A 22887-nucleotide genomic window follows, 5' to 3' on the forward strand; every position below is an offset into this window, starting at 1 on the left:
TCTAATTTGTTCTCCCCTCTAGTACACCCAATCTCACACTTCAAGAGTTCTCTCTAAAGCTGACTTCTCACTCTGTCATTTTCCTGCTTGTAGACCATCATGGCTATTACCACTGCCTATGGAATAAAATCCAAACCTATTAGCTTCTCATTTTGCATCCTTCATCTAAGTGGGCTAGCCAGATTCCATGAAAGAATATGATCTCTGGGAAATCAAACCCCAGTTTCACCCCTTACTGGCCACATGACCCCACAAAAGCTAACTTCTGAGCATTGGTGTACTGATGTGTAAAATAATATTAGTTTTGCAAAGGTAAACCTATGTGAAGCTCCTAGTGCCCACCACAATTAAAATAGCTCTATAAGACATTTCCTTCTTGCAGGATCTGAAGGGGATAGCAATGTAATCTCTTGTTGCTTGTGGATAAGTGGATACTCAATAAATGAAGGATGCCTTGCCCATTTTCTCTTTGAACCTAGTTTTCTTATATATACAGTGGGGCTTTAAATGGTTATTTTGAAGCTTAAATGTGGAAAGTGGAGGAAAGCACTGGGTTCCATACTTGGTACATCACTAGGTTTATGACAAATGTTCCTTCTTTAGCCCTCTTCGAAATTGAGGTTCAACTTTCCTTTCCTAGGGAATTGCAATAAAAATGATAAACCAGAGTACATTATATAAAAGGATTGCAATTATTTGTGTGCTTTTTAAAATTTATTTATTTATTTTTTAATTTTGGATTGTGATTCTTACCTCTACTTTTTAAAGTCCTAGCTTCCCTCTAAGGCCAACTTGAAATACCACCCACTCCATGAAGCATCCTGGAATCTCACTTTCACAACACATACCCCCTGCTTCGGCCAGAAGGATGATAATTCAAGCAAGGGATACTCTCCAAACAATCTCAGCTGGTTCTTGAATCCCCTATATATCAACAAGTATAGCTCTACAATATACAAAGCTAAACAGTGTTTTAGCTTCTACTAAGCTATTTTTAGATATGGAAAATTCAGTATCTTCAAAACAGGTCTATTTATTTCCATTTTAGACAACTTAAATCTGTCCCCCTAAATTTTCAACACGTGCTCTTAGGTATGTCTGTGTTTCTCTTTAAATATATTACAAAGAAACAAATAATATTCCTTAAAATACAGTGGCCAGGAATCACCTTTCTTCTTCTGTAACTGCATCTTGTGCTAACAAGTTCTCAGCAACCCCGAAATTGTATTTTCAAATATGTGTTGGTGCTAAGTGACATCTCCTCTGTCTTGAGTTAATATATCTGTTTCTAATATCTAGGATAGGTTCTCCCAATATAGATCCATACTGCATGCCTGTGGGCACGTTTGATCTGCTTATAAATTGTCATGAACCTAATCTGTTACTAGTGCTCCTCGATCCATTTTTCTCATGAGTTCTTCAAAGGTACTTTATTCCTGTATAAAACATGTGCCATAGTTTATGTACTTGGATTATATCACGATGTCATAGGTGGGGCTCCCTAGAAGCAGTGTCTCCGTCCGAGGGGTTGGGCAGCAGCCCTAGTGTCTCCAAAGCAGGGAGGCTTCTGTTGGGCCAGGAGCAGTCCTCCAGAACAGGGGACAGCTATGAGTTGGTCTCAGCCAACACATAGCCCCACTGGTAAAGGATCAGATGGGACATCAGCAACTACAGTCACCCATGACTTTGTAATTCCTGAGTATGGAATCTATATGTTTTGTGTTTCTGCCATGTTTATAAACCTGGCTCTATGTCCTTATTTACTTATTTTTTACTATGTTTTATTGATTTCAGAGAGAGGAAGGGAGAGGGAGAGATAGAAACATTAATGATGAGAGAGAATCATTGATCGGCTGCCTCCTGTATGCCCTCTACTGGGGATGGAGCCCACAACCCAGGCATGTGCCCTGACCCAGAATCAAACCATGACCTCTTGGTTTATGGGTGGATGCTCAACCACTGAGCCACACTGGCCAGGCTTGGCTCTATGTCTTGCACAGTGAAGGTACTAGTTTCTAGAATTGAATCATCTAAGGTCTAGAGGAAATGCCCCCTATCTTGCACCCATTCCAATCCACTGCCATCCTATATAATAAAAGCCTAATAGTCAAATTTTCCCCTCAACCAGGAGTTCAACTGGGAGTTTCACCAGGGGCCGGGCCGGCAACTGTGGCAGCAGCAGGCAGCCAGAGGAAGGGAGGCACCCCTGGCCGGCAGCTGCTAGGGACCTTACCTGTGCATGAATTTTGTGTACTGGGCCTCTAGCTTGTAATAATTAGCCAAGTCCTCCCCACACAGCAGAGAACCAGACCATGAGCCACAGAAGGAAGTTTATGCTGCATGTTCTAAGAATCTAGTTGCCCTGTCAACTTAGATGGTGCTTAAATTCAGAATAGGCAAGTAACTTCTTAAGACCAAGAAAACATCAAAAAGCAGAATTTCAGTCTGTTTAACTCTTAAACTGTTTTTGTTTCTTTAAATTTTGTAAAGTAATAGATGCATATGTCTAAACATGAAAATGTACAAAGGGTAATAAAGGAATAGTACTAGTAAAGGCCTGTTTCTCCAGCATCTTGACTTTTATTTCCCCTCCAGAGAGCTAACTACAGTTAACATTTTCTTGTGTTTCCATCCAGAAATAGTTGTAGACATACAAGCATATATATTTATGACTTTATACATAAAATGATTACAGCATATGTTCTGCTCTCTACTTGTTTAAAACTAATAATAGATCTTACTGATCTTTTTGTTGTTGTTATTATTCCTCACCCGAGGATATTTTTCCATTGATTTTTAGAGAGAGTGGAAGCAAGGGGAAGAGAGAGAAACATCAGTGTGAGAGAGATACATCGATTGGTTGCCTCTCACATGCACCCCAACTGGAGCCAGGGATCAAACCTGCAACCGAGGTATCTTCCCTTGATGGGAATCGAACCCAGGACCCTTCAGTCTAAGGGCCAATGGTCTGTCCACTGAGCCAAACTGGCTAGGGCCTTACAAGTCTTTCTATATCAACATCTCTATTATCTCATTTTTAAAATATGGATGTCTTCCAATTTATTTAATCTGTCCTTTTTTAACATTTAGGTTGTTCCTGTTTTCAGCTCTTACATCTAATATTTTTGCTATTACAGATTTTTGCCAATAGAAAATGTGTTCTGTGCAATTTTTTTACACATATGTTCTTAGCACTATTAACTTGACAAAGCCTGTTGTTTCTCAACAGAAAAATGGTGACATGGACGGTGAATATGGCTACCCAGGGTCCCTGTGTCTAAGTTATGCTTTCCCGTTCTCTGCCCATTTGTTTTTCAGCCCATTTCCCAGAATGCAACTTATAGTCAGAAAAGATAGAAGCTGTCCTAGTTGAAAAAAGCTGAAAGTAATTCTCACGTTCTAAAAACCACGTTGGTATATAATTTCAATAACAGGGTAACTATTATGTGAGGAACAGTTCTGAATCTTGTTTAGAATTTAAGAGGTCCAGTATGAAGAGCTTGTCTAACGCAAGTTTCAAACGTTCAATCAGATTTTCCACACATTCCACCCTGCTGTACTTAAAAGAGCTTCTTGTCTTTGTTTGCTTGCAGTGAAGTACATGAGAGAAGCCACACCCTACGTGAAGAAAGGCTCCCCTGTGTCGGAGATTGGATGGGAAACGCCTCCGCCCGAATCCCCGCGGTTAGGGAGTGGCTCCTCGGACCCTCTGGCATCGTCCTCCCAGCCCTTCTCCTTCCACAGAGACCGGAAGAGCATCCCTCTCAGGATGTGCTATGTCACTCGGAGTATGGCCCTGGCCGACCCAGAGAACAGGTAAAGAGGACCAAAGCTCTCAGCAGCTTTTCGGCCGCTGAGGTTTCGTGCGGTCCCTTGCCAGGGCTGAGCTCCTGTTCTGAAAGCTCTCCGTGGTTCCCAAAGAACAGCCTGGAAGGGCAATGCTGAGACAATGTGTGTGTTCAAGCCAGGCCTCCCTCCCTCTCATGGTCCATCCTTCCTCCTCCTTTCTTTCATCCTCATGAAGAATCGGCACCGAGTGCTGGTTGTGGAAAGAGATGAAGAATTGGAGGTGTATTCCTAAGTGTCTTCTCTGGGTCTGCCACACTCAGCTTATGGGACTTAGGGCAAGTTTCTCAAACCACTAAACCTCCACTTTGTTATCTATAAAATGGGAATAATTGAGATATACACCTCACTGGGCTGTGAGGATTAGAGGGGGGTGGGGGGTGGGGAGTGCTTCGCACAGGAAAGCCTTTCATGAATATAAGATATAATAAGATTGATTACTAAGGCCTGGTAGTAATAAGCAAGTCAGCCTCTCCGGGCCTCACCGCCCTCCACTGTGTATTTGGAGAGTCAGATGGAGGATATGTGAAACTACTTTTTACTCTAAACCTCGTTTTATGCTCAGGAGAGAAAAGAGTGGCTCCAGTCCAAGCATGGGGTGCTTCTTGCAAAGTCTGTACGTGACTTCTCAGGCCACAGGACAGCTATGTCACCCAGTCCATGGCAATTATAAGGCATCCAGCCAAGATCAGCAAATACTTGGGGTCTCTCTTCCCTCAAAAGTCTTCCTTTAACTCATCTGAACAGAAAGCATGCATCTTGGAGGAAAAGAAGAGAGATGTAGAGAAAAGAGAGGGGACGTGAGCCAGCCAGTGGGGGATCTTGGTGACCTTTGCATCCACACTCAAATGCTAAAAATAGGAACAGCCACTGGCCCTCATTTCTAACATGTGTGGAACAGCTGCAACCCACCCGCGTCGGGAATATTTGGCGAGGTGCTAGAGTTGATGGGGAAAAGCCAAAGGGAATGGGGGCAGGGCAAATGTTGCCTCCTTGGCTTGCTGCTCAATGCTGTTTTTGTTCTCTTCCTAATAAGCGCTCTCTAAGGAAGCTGCAAGCAAGCCTTTGGGACTCCAGCCAGCTGCAGGGCCACCCTGCTGCCCCACCCCTTCTCTGTCAGTTACATCTGCACAGGGATGGGAGATCAGTAGTTGTAGGAGAGAGTCAGCAGGTATCAGCAAAAGATGAGTCAGCGTAAGCAGACTGGGAAGGAGGCAGCATTCTTAGATAAGCCACCTCCATCTGTTCTCTGGTGTGTATCCCCTCAATTTCTGCCACTTTCCTGGGCCTACAGTTCATGTCCTGGTTACTCTGAGTTTCCTCTTCCCTGGCCTCTTATCAAACATGCCCTTTCTCCTAAGAGTCTGGTGTGTAAGGTTTCAGATCTGATGAATTTATAATTTATTGAGTGCCTGTCTTGTGCTGGGCATTATGCTAATTGCTTCAGATCAGAGACTGAAAAGTGGCAGCCTACAGGTGTACCCAGCCCATAGGTATGTTTTTTTAATGGTCTATCTAGTGTTTTAACCCCACTTGGTCCTCTTAACAGCCCTCTGAGTTTCTACCATTGTCCCCATTTTGTAGATTAAAAAACTGAGATTCGGTGCTTATAGAAGTTCCAAACATCATACAGCTAATATAGGGGCTAGCTGGGCTTCAAACTCATGCCTCTGGAGTGGGTGACAGTATCAGTTTACTGTTTCCAGAAAAATGCAGAGACTAAAAAATATGGGGTATCATGGAAGTGATTAATGCATTGGAGAGAAAGCTCAAAGAAATGATTCCTCAGGTTTCTTCCAGCTGTGGACTTATAACATTTTCTCCAAGGCATTTAATTATATTTTAAAGAATATTTTTGGAGCCATCATTTTTTAGTTCAAATATCGGAAACTTTATTCTGTCAAGCCAGTTGAGGGAATGCATTTTTAAACTTTTCTCTCGGTGCTCATCAAGGCCCCTAGGAATGAGTGTATGTGGGGCCTCCCAGGTGGTGAGGCAGAGCCAGGCCTGCTGGAGGGTGAGGCTGTCAGGGCAGGACTGAAATGGCAACCCCGCTAAGCCAGAGGGTCCAGGAGGGGACTTTAGTCCAGATAGTTCCAAAACTTCTGATAATAAAATTAACCTTTTCCAATGTATATGTATATCAAATCACCATGGTGTATACTTTAAATATATTATGATTTTGTCTGTTATTCCTAGTGAAACTGGAAACACACGTACATATTAGGGACTTAGGTGAGTCTTGACCCCTGTTGAGAAAGAGAAGAAAAAAAAGAGAGAACTAAAAGTTTACGGGACTCCAGTTACACACTGGGCAGAGGGTAATGTACTAGTCAGAATGTGGATTCTGTTGAATACAAGACACACCTAACCCAAGGTGATTTTAAAAGGCAAAAATATAGGGATGGACAAAGCATCCAAGGCAAATGCAAATTGACAGCCACAGACAGCATCAGTTTTGATCTTGGTATATGACAGATCAAATGCAGATTGAAAAGGACAAAACAAGACAGAAAAGGACTGGTCTATGCTAAAGGCCAGAGTTCACGAGGAGCATTCAACAGTTATGAATGTACATCAAATGACACAGCAGTGACCCATAGGGCAGGACCTGCAGGTGATGCGAGAAGAAATAGAAACATACTAATATTAGGTCATTTCACACACCACTCTCAGGCCAAGGACAGGGCAAGTGGACAAAAGGTAAATAAAGAGAAAAGACCCTGGAGCTCCAGTGGCGCAATCGGTTAGCGCGCGGTACTTATAAGAGAAAAGACCCGCCCTGGCTGGGTGGCTTGATTGGTTGGAGCATTGTCCTGTATACCAGGGGGTTGTGGGGTCACTTCCTGGTCAGGGCATGTATTGAGGTACATATGAGAGGCAGCTTATGGGTGTTCCTCTCTCATATCAGTATTTCTCTTCTCTCTCTCTCTCTCTCTTCCTGGCCCCCTTCTTTTCTAAGAATACAGGGCATATCCTCAGGTGAGGATTCAAACAACATACTTAATACCAGAGATCTTAGTACATCACAAACTTTGTATCCTGATAATAAAGAACACACTTTCTTTTCAGATTCACATGGAACATTCACAAAACTAACCATAGATTAGGCCACAAAGCATGCAGTAAATTTCATAAAGTAGAAATAACACGAACAATGTCCTTTGATGATAGTGGAATAAAACTAGAAAACATAACCAAACCAAAGCACGGAAGGCTTTTCTTCATGATTTTGTAAAAGCTCTCTATGACATAATTCTTGGGGCAAAGGGGAAATAGCAACTTCTGGTAATAAAATTAACTTTAGAAATTGCAGCATTTCTAAAAACAGTAATAACCATGAAAACAGTGCACATATTAAATATAAAGAGAAAGAAGGGAAAAGGGAGAGTGTGGACTCTGGAGTCAGCTTGCTCCACGATGGAATGTTAGTTCCACCACTTATGCATGAATAGACATCTAATGACACAGGGATAAGAAATGAAAGTTGAAGCAAACCGTAGACCTTGGATTCAAACCCACGCCCAGCTGACACCAAGTCCAGTCTCCTAACCACCCCCCCCCCCCATTACCTGCAACTTGAGCACCTGCTCACCTGAACTATAAACACCATGGCCAGGACTAAATGGTCTCCTGGCTGCTAAAACCTAAGGACCTATGACAAATGCCACACCGTCTCAGGACTAATCCCTTTGTTTGGTGACACATAGCTACTTATAGTTAGCATTAAAATCTCTACTGTTCAATCTCTCAAATAGAAACAGCCATAGAACAGCAGGCAGGATTGCTGCTCTTTCCACAAAAAAGGTCACCCAGCAGGCACCGAATCCACAAGAATATGTCACTGCTAGTGGCTGTCAATGATTACAAGATTTATTTATTTTTAATTCTACCTCTTAAATATCTTTTGTGTTTCATATTCAGCTTGTCTTTCTAGCCACTACCCTAGTGCCGGCCACATCCTCCGTCATCTAAGCCATTTGGACATATGTCCTGCTGGGTGCTTTGTTTTTACTAGTAGTTTGCTCCTTCCCCACCCACTACCAGCTACCCTACACCCAGCTGGCCAAAGGGATGTGAAACCCTCCAAACTCATACATTTGGTCAAAATGATGCCCTATCCCTTTCAGTAATGTAGAAACTCCCCAGCATTGCGTACAAACCCCATGTGGAGGTTTTGGATCTTCCCTAAGCCTCCAGCTCCTCCCCATCTTAGCCTTTATGCTGCAGCAAACTTAAACAATTTGTACACGTTCTTCACTTGCCTCCCGGACAGCCTCCTCATCACCTGTGAAGCCTCAGCACAGGTAGAGCACAGGTCCCACGCTCCCTCGCGGGTAGATCTATCTGTCCATGATGGCACCCCATGTGACTAGAGATGTTTTATCTTCCACTGTCTACCCAGTTCTTAAAGCCAGAAGACCCAGGAGTTCTGGAGCATCCCATGTTTTCATTTTAATATCCCAGCTTCTTAGAACATTGCTTGATACAAGTCAGGCATTCACAAATATATGATATGTTAATAAATGACACATGGCCTGTCGATCTGTCCATTTTTGGTATTTTTACCATTTCAAAAACTTCTCTTTAAAAAATCTTCCACTAAATAGCCTTAGGAGTAAGAGAATAAGTCAAAGCACAGTTCTATCCTGCCAGGCTGAGCAGACTTAAGGAAACCAGGGCAATCTATTAGCCAAACCTGTCACTGGGTTGACAGCAGATAGACCAGGTTGGGTGGCGAATAAAGCATTTGTCATGACTATGGATGCTAGTAATAAATGCCATTCTATGCCTTCATGGTTAAATTATGGAGCTATGAACACAACCTTTCTTCAAAAACAGTGCACATCTCTATTTGTGGTGCACAAGTGAACAATTCACAATGTTTGGGGGCACATTATCCCCCTCCCACCACACACATATACCATATGTAGTGTTCTCAACTATACTCTTTAAACTTGGATCACTATTGGACAATTCCCTTTTTTAGTGCATCCAGAATGAAGCTCCACGGGGTACTTATATCCATCTCTCTCCACAGCAAGCCCTTGTGAGAAGCACCTCTTCTGTTAAGGGGCTCACAAAATATGTACTTTCTTGGTTCTGTTGTCTTAATTCTTGGTTGGACACACCGTGGTAGCCTCATAACTGAAACTATTGCCCACAGATCATGATTAACATTTATGCTTTGGAAACAAAGGGAAAATATAAAATCAATGTATAATGGTGCTGTAATAAGTGGACACAGTTGAAATATTTAAAACAGAGGCCCTAGCCCTAGCTGATTTGGCTCAGTGGATAGAGTGTCAGCCTGGGGACTGAAAGGTCCCAGGTTTGATTCCGGTCAAGGGCACGTGCCCGAGTTGCAGGTTCTATCCCCAGTGGGGGGCATGCAGGATGCAGCCTATCAATGATTCTCTCTCATCATTGATGTTTCTATCTCTCTCGCCCTCTCTGAAATAAATAATAAATATATATTTTAGAAAATAAAATAAAATAAAACAGAGGCCCAAATTAACTACATACTAATATCTCCAAGTAAAACTCTAGAGTTGAAGTTATAAAATATGGCTTCAAATCCCAATCCTGTCACTTATTGCCTTTAACTTTAGATAAATTATCTAATCACTCTGATTTCTTATCTATAAATTGTGCTTACAAATACCACATATAATAGTTGTGGTGATTAGACTTAATGTCGATATCCTCTACTTCCTGGCAATATAACCATGGCATGAATGCAGCTTTCAATATAAAATATCCTCATATCTGGGTTTAAGGGGAGGGGAAAGTTTTTGTTTTTCCTCTCCAGCAAAGTGCTTAGATCATCTCCCCAAGCTGTTAGGCAAGGATTATTGTGCAAGGCATTCTTTCACAGAGGTTTGCAGCCTTTGACATGTCTGGCACACCCCAGGAACCTCAGTTCCAGTTTCCTAACTCAGGGGATTGCAAAGCCTTAGCTGCCATCTGTGTCTCAAACTTTAAGTCCTCAGCCCACCCACTGTTACTCAACCCACTACCTGCCATGACCCTACCCCGACCCCATTTTCCCAGGATGCCTTGTGATCAGTTTGAATGATCCTGGTTTTCATTGCCCTCACACTCTTTTTTTTGACACCTGGGAGTTTCCTTTCCCTTCCTACAAGCTCAGTATTACACGAAAACACAAGCAAGTAAACTTGTCTTATATCTTTTTTTTTCTTTCTTTCTTTCTTTTTTTTTTTTTGGTCTTATATCTTATCTAGCATATCCAGGTGTTCACAGCAGAAGGTTTTCTGAATTTGTGTAAACACCATTTTGCTGGAACTGGAACCTCATCACATGGCTATGTATATATCATGAACAAAAGTCACTTGTTCAATTTTATCAGCTGTGATTAACAAAATAAGTTAACCTTTTACCACTATGTTTAAAATTAAAGACAAGCAAACAAGCAGCATAGAACCATGAGTATTCTCTTTTGGACAATCTAGCACTTTCATTTGAAAGTGTGAATTTGCCTCTACCAACCACCAGGAGCACCATTTTGGTTATGCTTCTTCATCTGTATCTATCTGTCTATCTGTCTGTCTATGAATCATCTATCACCCCTACCTACATACTTACCTACCTGTTTATCCTTGCTTCTAACTTAGACAACCCCTAGTGAACTATCTTGTTACTATAAAAAGTATGCATAAAAAGAGTGATGACCTTGGTGTTTGACTCAACAGTGCTCACATTCTGCATTTGAGAAATGTAGGAAGTGAAATATATAATAACATTTCAACAATTTATGTAAAGGTCATTGGGAAGGGGATGTTCAAGGCTGAGTTAGTCAGGAAAAAAAAATACCCCAAAATAAAGTTCTAAACAATAGTATTATTAGGTGTACACGGTGAGACAGAGTAAGGAGGTATGCCTTGTAGCATTCATAACAGACCTAAGAAAATAGGTACATGCTCCCCTTTCAAAGCTATTTTAAATGAAAGTTTAAAGGTTATCAAAACAATGAAGGTGGATAGTTTAAAAATCAAGTACATCTAAAAGATTTATATATATTTTAAAAAGCAAATGGATGTTTATCATTCATTTTGCAGCCCATCTGTAAAGCAATCCACAGGCTCATGTCTGAGGTCTGGAAAAGTTTCTCCTATTTATTTGATAACTAGAGGCCCGGTCCACGAAAATTCGTGCACCTGGGGGAGTCCCTCAGCCCAGCCGGCGCCCTCTCAGAGTCTGGGACCCCTTAGGGGAAGTCCACCTGCTGGCTTAGTGGCTCTACCTGACTCAATTGCTGTTTGAACTCTTGCTTTATCATATTCCCTTTTGGGTTTATACCTATTTTACTGATTTTTTTTTTTACTGGGATCTTTTAAGGGAGAGGAGATGAACTGGAATGACCAAGCCAATATTGTTTTTCCCAATAAGCAGCCTTGCATAATGTGCATCTTTGCATACAACAGAGTGCACAAAAGGTTCCTTTTAATGAGCTTAAACAACATTTTTAGAGCCTTGTTATTTTTAAGAAACATTTCCTCCAAAGATAAACTAACTTCAGGATTCATCCTAATTATCATACATTTTTAATCAGTGGGAGATAAATTAGTAAGATTTCCCTGGCAGTGGTAAGCTAGTTTTAAAAAAGGAATTTAACTGTCTTTGGTTAGCCTTGGGAAAAAGAGTGGAGGAGAAGGCTTGCCAAGAAGGGCCCCATGATTTCATTAATGCATAATAAAATTAGTTCATTTTAGCTCATGTTTGTGCCTCTAAGGATTATTTCCGGGAAAATCTCAGTTTTCCCTCTTCTAAGAGTACTTTAAGAGGTTGAACTCAACCATCAGGGTGTTGAGAGATTTTTGATAATGCTGACTCTCAGTGTTTAGGTCCTGATCCTTTACTCTTGATACATTAATTGAACTCCATTTGGTTTGCAAAAAGCTGTCCCAGGATTTTCCAGCTGAGATAATGAAGCTTCTGAAAATAACCCCAATGCTATCCTCTATTCAAGCAGGTATCACCTACCACTGGGTGGAGAGAATGGAGAGAGACGGGAGTTCGCAGAGAGGTCTCTGCCCTCCCTTTCACACATGCGTGCAATTTTATTTTCCTTCATGGAGGATGGGGTCAGGGCACAGAGAGCTGCACATACAGTTAGTCTGACATACAGGGCCCATGTCTGTTCACAGATATTCCCTTTGTTCCTAAATAATACTAGAATAGGAATTTTGACCTTGCTGGTCTATTAAACCTGGTTGAGATTGCTTTCTCTTTCTTAAATTTCAAGTTTTAAACAGTTTTTAAAAAATGCATTTTTCTTGATTTCAGAGAGGAAGGGAGAGGGAGAGATAGAAACATCAATGAGGAGAGAACATCTTTGATCCGGCTGCCTCCTGTAAATCCCACAGTGGGGATCGAGCCCGCAATCCGGGCATGTGTCCCATCTAGGAATCGATTGTGACCTCCTGGTTCATAGGTCAATTCTCAATCACTGAGCCATGCAGGCTGGGCAAGTTTTAAACAGCACTGACCATTCAGGTTTTTCTGCGAGGTGCTGAGGCTGCAGCACTGAGAGTTCTTGCCCTGACATGGCCTACCATCTGTAGGGAATAGGTACAAGCCAGCCAGCAATTACACAACAGGACCACAGGAAGGTGAGGAGGGAAGTGAAGGGTGCTTTGTCAGCTCCCCACAGGGAAGCTACCTAATGCAAAGTTCTGCTTTTGGAGAGGACAGGGAGTGTCTGAGGAAGTGATGTCTACACTGAGACTCTAGTAGTGAAATGGAAGTTGGCCAGGTCAAAGGTTGGGGGAGGAAGGCTAGAAGGGCAGAGGGAATAGTATGAGTTTAGGCACTGAGGCAAGAAAAAACACATAGTTCTTAAGAACCGGACGAAGTTCAGTCATTTTGGCACAACCTATACGTACCAGAAAAAGAGTGTCCAGAGTCTGGGGAGGTTGTCATGATCAGAGCTAAGCCGTTTCATGGTGGAGGGGTCTGAAGTAGTGGGACTGACATCACACGGGTCCCTCTGGCTTCACTGTAAGCGTGGACTGGAAGGGGGCAAGACTGGAGACTGGGGGAGCCTTAGAGGATTATTACAAAACCTGAGATGAGAAACAATCCTGGTTTCTACTGGAGCAGGACAGAAACACTAAGAGAAGTTGGATGAATTTGAGAGATTTTAAGAGATGTAATCTGCAGAAGTTCGGGATAAAATGGGCTTGGAGGGATGAAGAAACATGAGTTCAGAACCAGTTTTGCTCTGTCATCCATGGACATACAGCTGTGGTCAGGCACACACCTGGCCCTATGTCCTAGTGGGAGTCAGGGTATGACTTGCCTAACTGAAATTTCAAACATGGCGAGGACAGCAGCATTGCTAGTTTTCCTTTTGTATTTGCCAGTTCTTAGAAGGGCACACAGAAATCGCTCACTAAGTACAAGGATGCCAGGCAGGGTCCTGCCAGCATACACTCTTAAAGTGTTCACTGGGGATTGTTTAATGATGGCACTATTTACAGAAGAGCAGGTCGTGCTAAAGCAGGGGTTCTCAACCTGTGGGTCGCGACTCCTTTGGGGGTCAAACGACCCTTTCACAGGGGTCGCCTAAGACCATCAGAAAACACATATATAATAACATATTGTTTCTGTGATTAATCACTATGCTTTAATTATGTTCAACTTGTAACAATGAAAATACATCCTGCATATCAGATATTTATATTACGATTCATAACAGTAGCAAAATTACAGTTATGAAGTAGCAACGAAAATAATTTTATGGTTGGGGATCACCACAACATGAGGAACTGTATTAAAGGGTCGCGGCATTAGGAAGGTTGGGAACCACTGTTCTAAAGGAACCAACCATGGATGGAGAAGCACCCAGGGCTTAGCAGAGGTGGGAAGCTGTTCCAACCCATGGGACGGAGGAGCAAAAGGAGCATTTTACCACAGCGTGGTGAGGACTAGAGCCCTCAGAGAGAAAGAGTGGTCCCACCCTAGAATGTCCTGCCCATGCTTCTGATTGACTGCACACAATTGGAAGTAAGAGGCTAGCGACCTGAGTGATGCTGATTAGTACATAGAGTTTGATGTCTTGGAGCACAGAGCAAGGCAGAGAAGGGCAGAGAACTAATCTGCAGGCAGAAGTAGAAAAAAAATCACAGAAGTGTAATTATATTCTGCCTCTTTGAAAATAGCTCTGACGTGTATATGACAACTGTTAACTAGCTATAAGAAAAATGTGGTTAACCCAAACTTTTCATGTCCTGACCTTGTCGGAGAAAAACATCTTGGACAGCCCCACATCAAGATGTCTAGGTTTCTGCTTAATAAAAGGTGTTGTGCCCCATCTAGAGTTTGGACCAAGAATTCTTTTAGCCACAGTGATGCCAGCTGGATATAGAAGTGACCATCGAAAGGCTCAGAGAAAAGAGTTTATTTCACTCAAGGGCAGTGCAGCAGGGAGTGGACAGGGCAGCACAGCTAAGAAATAAACTGGATGATGGATTTTTGTTCCCTCCTCTGAAAGTGACAGAGGTTTAGAGGGAATGTCCTCTTCCTTTATGACAAAGCTGGGGGCTGGAGAAAGTACAGGTAAGAGTGCGACTGACTATGCTTACCTGGTTTGGCAGGGAAATATCCATAAAAAGGCAACAGATAGCCCTGGCTGGTGGGGCTCCGTTGGTTGAGTGTCATCCCCTACACCGAAAGGTTGCTGATTCAGTTCCTGTTCAGGACATATGCCCAGCTTGCAGGTTTAATCCCTGGTTGGGGTATGTATGAGAGGCAACTGATGGATGTTTATTTCTCATGTTGATGTTTCTCCCCTTCTCCTTTTCTCTCTCTAAAAAAAATCAATGTTTTTTAAAGGCAACATATATACAAGAAGGTACATTTAAACAGAAACCCCTAATCCTGGGAATCAAAACTCTAGGGTGCACAATCTTTTTAATGTTAAATTGCTCTCACCTGAAATACCCTTTTAGACACACTTTCGCTTATAATGTACTGCTCCCCCCTCCAAAAAAAATCCTCTCCTCTACTTCTGTTATGAAACACACAGTGAAGGCCAAGTGCTGCAATTTGTTTTCAATTCCTGTATTATTAAATATTCAGGCAATCGGAAAATGTTTTCTCATGTTACCTGGAAACAAAACACTAGCTCCAGAAGTTAGAATTCTTACAGCGATTTTCTCAAGCTCTCTGGCAATATTTCTTAATGGCTGTGTTGTGCCATCTCAAAAGATGATTGACGTTCAGGCCAGGTGAACCTAAGCTTTATTTCTAGCTTTTCTACTTATTATCTGTGTGATTTTAATTTGCTTAACTTCTTTAAATTTAAAAAATTATAATTTATTGGGGTGATATTGGTTAATAAGATTATATACGTTTCAAGTGTACAATATTATAATACATCATCTGTATATTTCATTGTTGCTCCTCTCCAAAGTTTAGTCTCCTTCCCTCATCATATATTTTACCTCAATTTAAAAAAATATATATATTTTTTAATATATTTTATTGATTTTTTTACAGAGAGGAAGGGAGAGAGATAGAGAGTTAGAAACCGATGAGAGAGAAACATCGATCAGCTGCCTCCTGCACATCTCCCACTGGGGATGTGCCCGCAACCCAGGTACATGCCCTTGACAGGAATCGAACCTGGGACCTTTCAGTCCGCAGGCCGACGCTCTATCCACTGAGCCAAACCGGTTTTGGCTAAAAAATATTTTTATTGATTTTTTTAGAGAGAGGGGAAAGGAGAGGGTGAGAGAAATACCCCTGTGAGAGAGAAACATTGATCCCCTGCCTCCTGCACACCCCCTACTGGGGATCTGGAGATTGAGCCCCCCAACCCTAGCCCTGATCTGGACTTGAACTGGCAACCTTTTGGTACACAGGATGACACTCAACCAATTAAACCACACCAGCTAAGGCTTACCTAATTTTTTAAATATATAAAATGAGGCTGATAGTATCTCTATCTATGTACTGTTTTAAGGATTAAATAAGTTGAGATGTGCTTAATACCTGGGACATAGTAGGCACTTAGCAAATTTAATCTCTTTCCATTCATTCATGTTTCAGTGATGTCTGTCCTTAATACGATGATCAAAGGATTCTCTCAGTGTCATGAAGATGTGTTAAACATTTTTAGATAGTTTTATTAACTGATGGGAAAGCCTTGGGTAAAATTTTGTGTTGAAAAATTTGGGTAGATGAAAACCACAACATGACTTGATACATTTCGATATTGCATCAGTTTGCAGAACTGCGTCAGTTTGCAAATAGTATCTTTAGATTAATTTCTCCAGGAAAGACAGAGACTGGACTTGAATCCCTAAGAAAGGGTAACTTCCTACCAAAGTTACATAGAAAGATCCGTTGCATAGAAATATCCCAGTAAGTCTTGATGGCAGAATTCTCTAGCCTGCTGTCACATATGCAGAGAAGTAGAGTGACAGATAAAACTATATGCATGAGCAAAGAGTAGGAATTCGAACCAAAATATTTGTGCTGATACCAGAGTAATCCCAAGATTCCACCAATGTCAATTTGCATCAAATTTCTAGGTTTCACAAATCTATGTATCAGTGTACAAAGTTTAATGGTATAATTCATGTGCAACCAGCAGTATTAGAACATGTGTTTTAGTCTTTTTTTTTTTTTTTTTGCTACAGATTTTTCAGTTGTGTTCCATTCATCTTTTCTTTCTGAATCCTTTATAAAGTGAGAAGTATACCATTTTGAGGCAGATGTTTATAGCTTTTGATGTCTGTGGAATAGAGAAGAACTAGTACATATTTGCATTGAGCTAAATGAACTAGCCAAACCTTCATTGCAAACTAAATTTCAGAGCAACTGAGAACTAATGAATTGTTGTTCTTTTAGATGTCTACATGGGAAAAGTGTGTGGCTTTGAAAACAGAAGAACCTGTGTTTAAATCCTAGCTCTTTGTGGCTGTGGACACCTTATTTTACCCAGTTAACCCATCTATAAAATCGGCATAATATGACCTAGTCTTCAGAGTTATTACACAGATTAAAGACCTCTCAAAATGAGGTGTGTATAAGATGAATTTTGCTCTGAATTTCGGGAGAATCGAATTTATTATAGAGTAAGCGAAAAGACTTTAAACTAATTTATGCTTGTAGATATTTTATCTCAAACCTAGACTCACTTGTTTCAATAATTAAGAGTTTTCAGATAGAAAGTTATTAGAAGAACTTATGTATATTACAGTATTTAGAAAATGTGATTTGTCATGCTACAGTGAGAGAAATAGAAACCAGGCTAGGTAACTTAAGCAGAGAGGGATTCAATACAGGCATACTTCAGAGATGTTATGGGCTCAGTTCCAGACCACCTCAGTAAAGTGGGTATTGCAATCGTAAGTCATGATCCTTTTGCTGGTGGAGGGTATTGCCTTTAACTAATAAAAAACAAACAAACACCCAAACACCATCTGTACAGTACAGTAAAGCCAAATGCAATGAAATGAAGTATACCCTCAGAACTCTATAAAATTGATACAATCAGAAAGTGGGGAACCAGGTCACCAATGGAACTCTTGAAATTATATAGTGCCAAAGCAGTGAGTCCAAGAGCCAGGAAACTGGGTGAGAGTGCTGGTACCTTGCAACTGTCTCTTGACACTTGGAAAGCTGGTGATTGGACACTGGTGCTCCAAGCTAGCTGCCATTGCCTCTTTTTTTTTTTTTTTGCCTTGTTTCCAGCAAAGGCAGTCAAAACATCAGGAGTATGTCCTCCTCTTCACCTCCACCTTTCAAATCTCATGGGGGGAAAAAATACACACACACATAGTGTCACCCCAAAAATGTATACACAATTTAATAGCTGATAGCTCAATTTTGAAAATGAAATTTATTTTAATAAACATTGCCTTTATAATTATTCAAAGCGTGTGTATACATTTTTGGGACACTCTACACAGACACACATAGGCACAAACACACCTGGCAGAACCTAGTATGTCCCCAGAAACATAGCTGCAAAGGAATCTGGAAAGATGGATACTTTTTTCTTTATTCACATCATAAAGAGAGTACAGTGAGATTGAATAAAGTCAATTTACAGTATCTGTCATATAAAGTATTTCAACATGGTAGGAGCTCAAGAAATGTTTGTTACCCTCCCTTCCTCTGTAAAGTCTCAAAACAAGAATTTAAAGAAAACTGTGCCTTGATATGGTTGGGACAATTGTGGCAATAATAGTTCCTCCCCTGCTGGATCAGTTTTGTAGAGTTCTGGAAATAGGTTATAGTGGCAGAGATGGTAGTGCTCACCAAATAGCTCATTTGTTCCCCTGAATTTCCAGGCCTTTAGCAATGTTGAGTCTTGTGACTAATTCTGCCCATTGAAATATGAGCAGGAATGATGTGTGCTGGGCTGAGGCAGTGATGAACACATATGTTCTTGGTGGTACAACTACAGAATGGTAGAGCTTCCTTAAACCTGAGTGGCCTGATGGAACAGATTCCACACTCCACCTACCTCAGATCCTTTTTTAGGAATATAGCATATGTCTACTTTATTTTTGTAAAGTTTGGTTGTGTTAGATGAGTGAGATTTCAATATAATTTGATACCAACAGCGTAACCCTATCTTATGATTAATATGATCATCATGTAAATGTACTAACCATTCAGTCAAGCTAATTAATATTTACTGTGAGACACCAGTAATTCTCATGAAGCTAGGCATATTTAGTAAATGAAACGTTTCCTCTCTTATTCCCACTTTGTATAGTTTTAATAGCCTAAAAACAACTTTATTGTTGTTTACCCTTTTTGTTGAAGCCATTCAAGTAAAGGAGCAAGGCCTGAAGATACCAGATAAAGGACTACTGAACTATTTCACACGCAGAATGTGTGAAAAGCATCCTTTGTTATTGCAGTTACAGCTCTTGCTTTTGGAGACTGTTTTTTGTGGCTAAGGCTCTTTTCTCTGGGTCTAGAGGACACCTTTGTTCCAATGGTAGCTTTGCCTCTGTTTGCCTCAGCAAAACTAGATGTAACTATAGTATAACCAAATTCCGCCATAGCTTAGCTCAAATGCTAGAATATGTGTATATTTTTGTGGCAGTACTTCTAGATGATAATCACTAGCATTTGAAGACAATACCACCAGTTTTTTATAAATGCAGAACAGAGACTTTAAAACACTCACCCTCTTATTTACCCTCACCCCTTTATCATTTTTCTTGTTTTTTTTTATCTGAAATAACTTCCATTAAAATAATTCTCAAGCTTCTTTTGTTTAAATCTTGTCATTGCAGTGTGTAAATAAAGTAATATATGTAAAGGAATGCGTAAGCTGTGAAACTATAAGAATGTAAAAAAATCATATCATATTGAGGATGTCTACACCTAATCACCTCTTCACTGGGACGTGCAAGGAACACAAAGCTTTCCCAACTTGAGTCTCCATGTATCAGCCCTTTGTAGCTTTTTACCATGGGGTGCTTTCACAATTGGTTGTGCCTTTATTTGGCTAACATGACTCTGTAGTTCCAGGAGTACAGTGACCTTGTTTGCTTTTGTTCATCATTCTAATTCCCATCACCCAGCTCAGTGAGTGGCTCAAAGTATGCACTGAATAAATACTCATTGGATGAATTTATGTATGGACGAATGGACTGATGAGTGGACGAGGGAAAGAGAATACCATGAAGACCTCAGAGATAGAGAAGAGCTTCTTGGCTTTCCCATAGTCTGCATGTTACCATTGGCAGAGCCAAACAGATGTTTAGAATTTCTTCAACTATGATCCCTATGGAAATTCCCCAAGATACTCCTGGTCGCCAGATGGAAAAATTGTTCTTTACAATGATTGCCTCAGTCAGTATATTAGGTTTCAAAAACCATGAGACAACATTTATGAGAAAAAACATATCCTTTAACTATGACCACACTGCAGCATATTCATTTTTTTTCCCAAGGGAAGTGGAACTGTGACTTCTGTTGGCCTATTTGTAAGAGCTGGGAAGTTTAATATTGTGATGATCTCCAAGTACCTTCCCTGCTTCCACAAGGCCAGTGTTCTTACTCCTGTTACCGTCCTTCAGCTTAGAATTTCTAGTCCTGAAGAGCTGTGAACTCAAGCAGAAAGGGTCTGGTGTGGGGAGGGCTGGCCTTGGGTTTGGCCTTGGGAAGGCCAGTGGCGCTCCCTTTCCAGGAGGCCCTGGAGCTATAGTTATACTGGATCTAGAGGGTCCCAACTACAGGCACTTCTGGGAATCTGACAGAGTCCATGCTGCTCCAGATTGTCCAGCTGTCCCTGCACTATCCTGCATAGCCCAAGCAGAGAGGAAGACTGACAACCACAGGAAATCAAAATCTAGCCTGCAGAAGCATTTCCAAGATCCAACCAGGAAAACAGACTACTCTGGCATTTTAAACAGAGGGAATGGAATATAGGGGATTGGTTATAATGGTGAAGGGAGAGCTGAGAAGCCACCAGGGAATTTCCCTTCCTCCTGTACTCCAGTCTCTTCAAGTGCCTCCTCAAGTAATGACACACCCTGTCATATTGAGCAAAGTCAGGGAAAGTATGGGGGGTGGAGTGGGGGAATGGATTTGAGTGTCAACAGGCCCAGGACAGGCACAGGAAGGCACACACCTCCTACCTGCCATCAAACACACAGGTTGTCAGACTTCTGTGGATTCCTAACAACTGTTGTTAAACAGCTTGATAGCATGCATGTTATTGAGCGAGGCTGATCTCTCTCTCTCTCTCTCTCTCTCTCTCTCTCTCTCTCTCTCTCTCTCTCTCTGAATTGATTTTCCAGTGCAGAGTTTGATTTAGTGCATACTCAATTAGTCAGTACCTATTCAGTGTCTAACCCATAATAGCAGGAGGTCAATAAGTCTGCCAATAGAGAGGGTGCATTCATGAATACAAGGAAGTTAGACCTATACCTTCAAGATCATGATACACTTTAAAAAATATATATTTTATTGATTTTTTACAAAGAGAAAATAAAATATATTTTATTGATTTTTTACAGGGGGAGGGATAGAGAGTTAGAAACATTGATGAGAGAGAAACATCAATTCAGCTGCCTCCTGCACACTCCCTACTGGTGATGTGCCTGCAACCAGGGTATAAGCCCTTGGCCGGAATCGAACCTGGGACCCTTCAGTCTGCAGGCTGACACTCTATCCACTGAACCAAACCGGTTAGGGCAACATGATACATTTTTAAGAGCTGGAAGGAATATTAGAGAACAATTCATACTAGAGTAAACTGAAGCCCATTTGAGAAGGGTTCTCAAGTTGCAACAGGGACTTAGTGGCAAAATGAGACATGAATGAGTGACATCTTGATGACTTCCAGCTCCTTGCTACTCAAATATGTATGTACAGGGACACCACGGAGCATCACCTGGGGGTTTCGGAGAAATGTGGGAGTCAGGCTCCACTCCAGTTTTGTTGAACCAGCATCTGCATTTTAATAGGATTCATTCCATTTCGGTTGGAGAGGCATCCTCTTTGTGAGTAGATCACTGGGACTTCAACAAACTAATCTCTCATCCTTTAGTCGAAGGTCCTTTTTCTGTTGTTTTCTAAAGATGAAATTCAATTTCCTAGTGAATGCACGTGTGGGAGGAATTTATTAAGGAGGGGGTGGTGGTGGTGAAATTAATTAAATTCACTCAGTGCCTTGGAAAATAAAAGCTTTAACCAATAATCAGGAGAAGTTCCTTCAGTGCAGAGGGGATAACCGGTTTCTCATTTAGCATAGCACCGACCCTGGCTCAGATCCAGGTAAAATGTCAGCTGCTCCAACTCAGGAAAGGTCAACATATTGCTTCCAACAAACTTTTATGAAATGCTCATCTCAGACTGAAAGTGCCATGGAGGTGGTTCTCTGCACATAATCCAACCCCCCGCTGTCATCAACCCTGTGCCCTTACTGCAGCCTGCTTCATTCCCCCAGGTTCTAAGCTGGAGCCGTGTGAGGCTTCGTTTTCTCCAAACTGAGGTAGAGCCAACTCTCCATTATAGTTTTGAGACTAAAATAAGAGCAAGAACCAGAGAAGTTGACAGCTCACAGGCATAAAGTGTTTCCCTCCAGAGTTTCCACTTTGGCCCTCAGTCGAAGCCTAGGGGCCGCTTACAGTTAGTAAAATCATGTGACTTAGATGCTTATTTCCTCCAACTGTCCTTGATGCAAAATTAGTGATGATGTTGGCAGGGACCTGAAGAAAGGAGGGAATATTAAAGGCATGGATAAATATTCAAGACCCATTATTGGTTCCTTCCAAAGTTGTTTGCTGTATCTGTAAACTGGTGTCAGGAAGGCAGACACCTTTGGAAATTGGTTCATTTTTGTAAATGGTGCTGTAAACAGCACAGAACATGGTAGCTGCTCAATAAATGCCTTTGAACTGACTTGAAGCGAATACAATCGCTTCAAGGTGTCACTGATTACATCAATGATAGCAAAAAAAAAAAAAAAAAAAAAAAAGAAGGCCATACTGCCTTTATAATAATAAAGACTACCATCTAGAAATAGTTTTCCAAACAAACTGGACTATTTACTATTCCTGAAAATCTTCAGTTTGTGCCTTTTTGTCCCTGGTCATGGTGTCCCTGCAGACTGGAATGTCTTCTCTCTATTCTCTACCTGTCAAAATCCTCTTATTCCATAAGCCCCATCTCAAATGCCTTTATCTTCCTATATGTCCTGATCCTTACACTCCAGCATGCCTACATTGCTTACCCTTTGCTTCTATAATGGCACACCCATTCTGCTATGTATCATAATTATTTTTGTACCATCTCCCTCACTTGGCTGTAAATGGCTTGGGCTCCATTCAACTTAACTTCGTGTCTCACCTCTCCCATGCTTAGCAGACTCCGTTATCCATGCATGGGTATTTTTTGAATTCAATATTTGGAGAGCACAGTTTCCCAAACTATTAATTCAGAAATCAAATGGTCATAATGGAATGTGCTTCTTGGTCTTTGATAGTCTAATCTGTACCTAAAGTGCTTTCTCTGTGGCATTTCTGCTGCTGCCCCCAG

General features: G+C 41.3%; 1 protein-coding gene across 1 annotated transcript in view; it reads left to right on the forward strand.

Annotated features, from left to right (window-relative positions):
• Positions 1 to 22887, forward strand: part of SNTB1 (syntrophin beta 1) — a 196726-nt gene that overhangs the window by 96526 nt on the left and 77313 nt on the right. The window contains exon 3 of the mRNA XM_059671804.1: positions 3594 to 3816. Within this exon, the coding sequence (XP_059527787.1) occupies positions 3594 to 3816 (223 nt within the window). The remainder of the gene's footprint in view (positions 1 to 3593; positions 3817 to 22887) is intronic.

Source organism: Myotis daubentonii, chromosome 17 (assembly GCF_963259705.1).
Source record: "Myotis daubentonii chromosome 17, mMyoDau2.1, whole genome shotgun sequence".
Classification (NCBI taxonomy): domain Eukaryota; kingdom Metazoa; phylum Chordata; class Mammalia; order Chiroptera; family Vespertilionidae; genus Myotis; species Myotis daubentonii.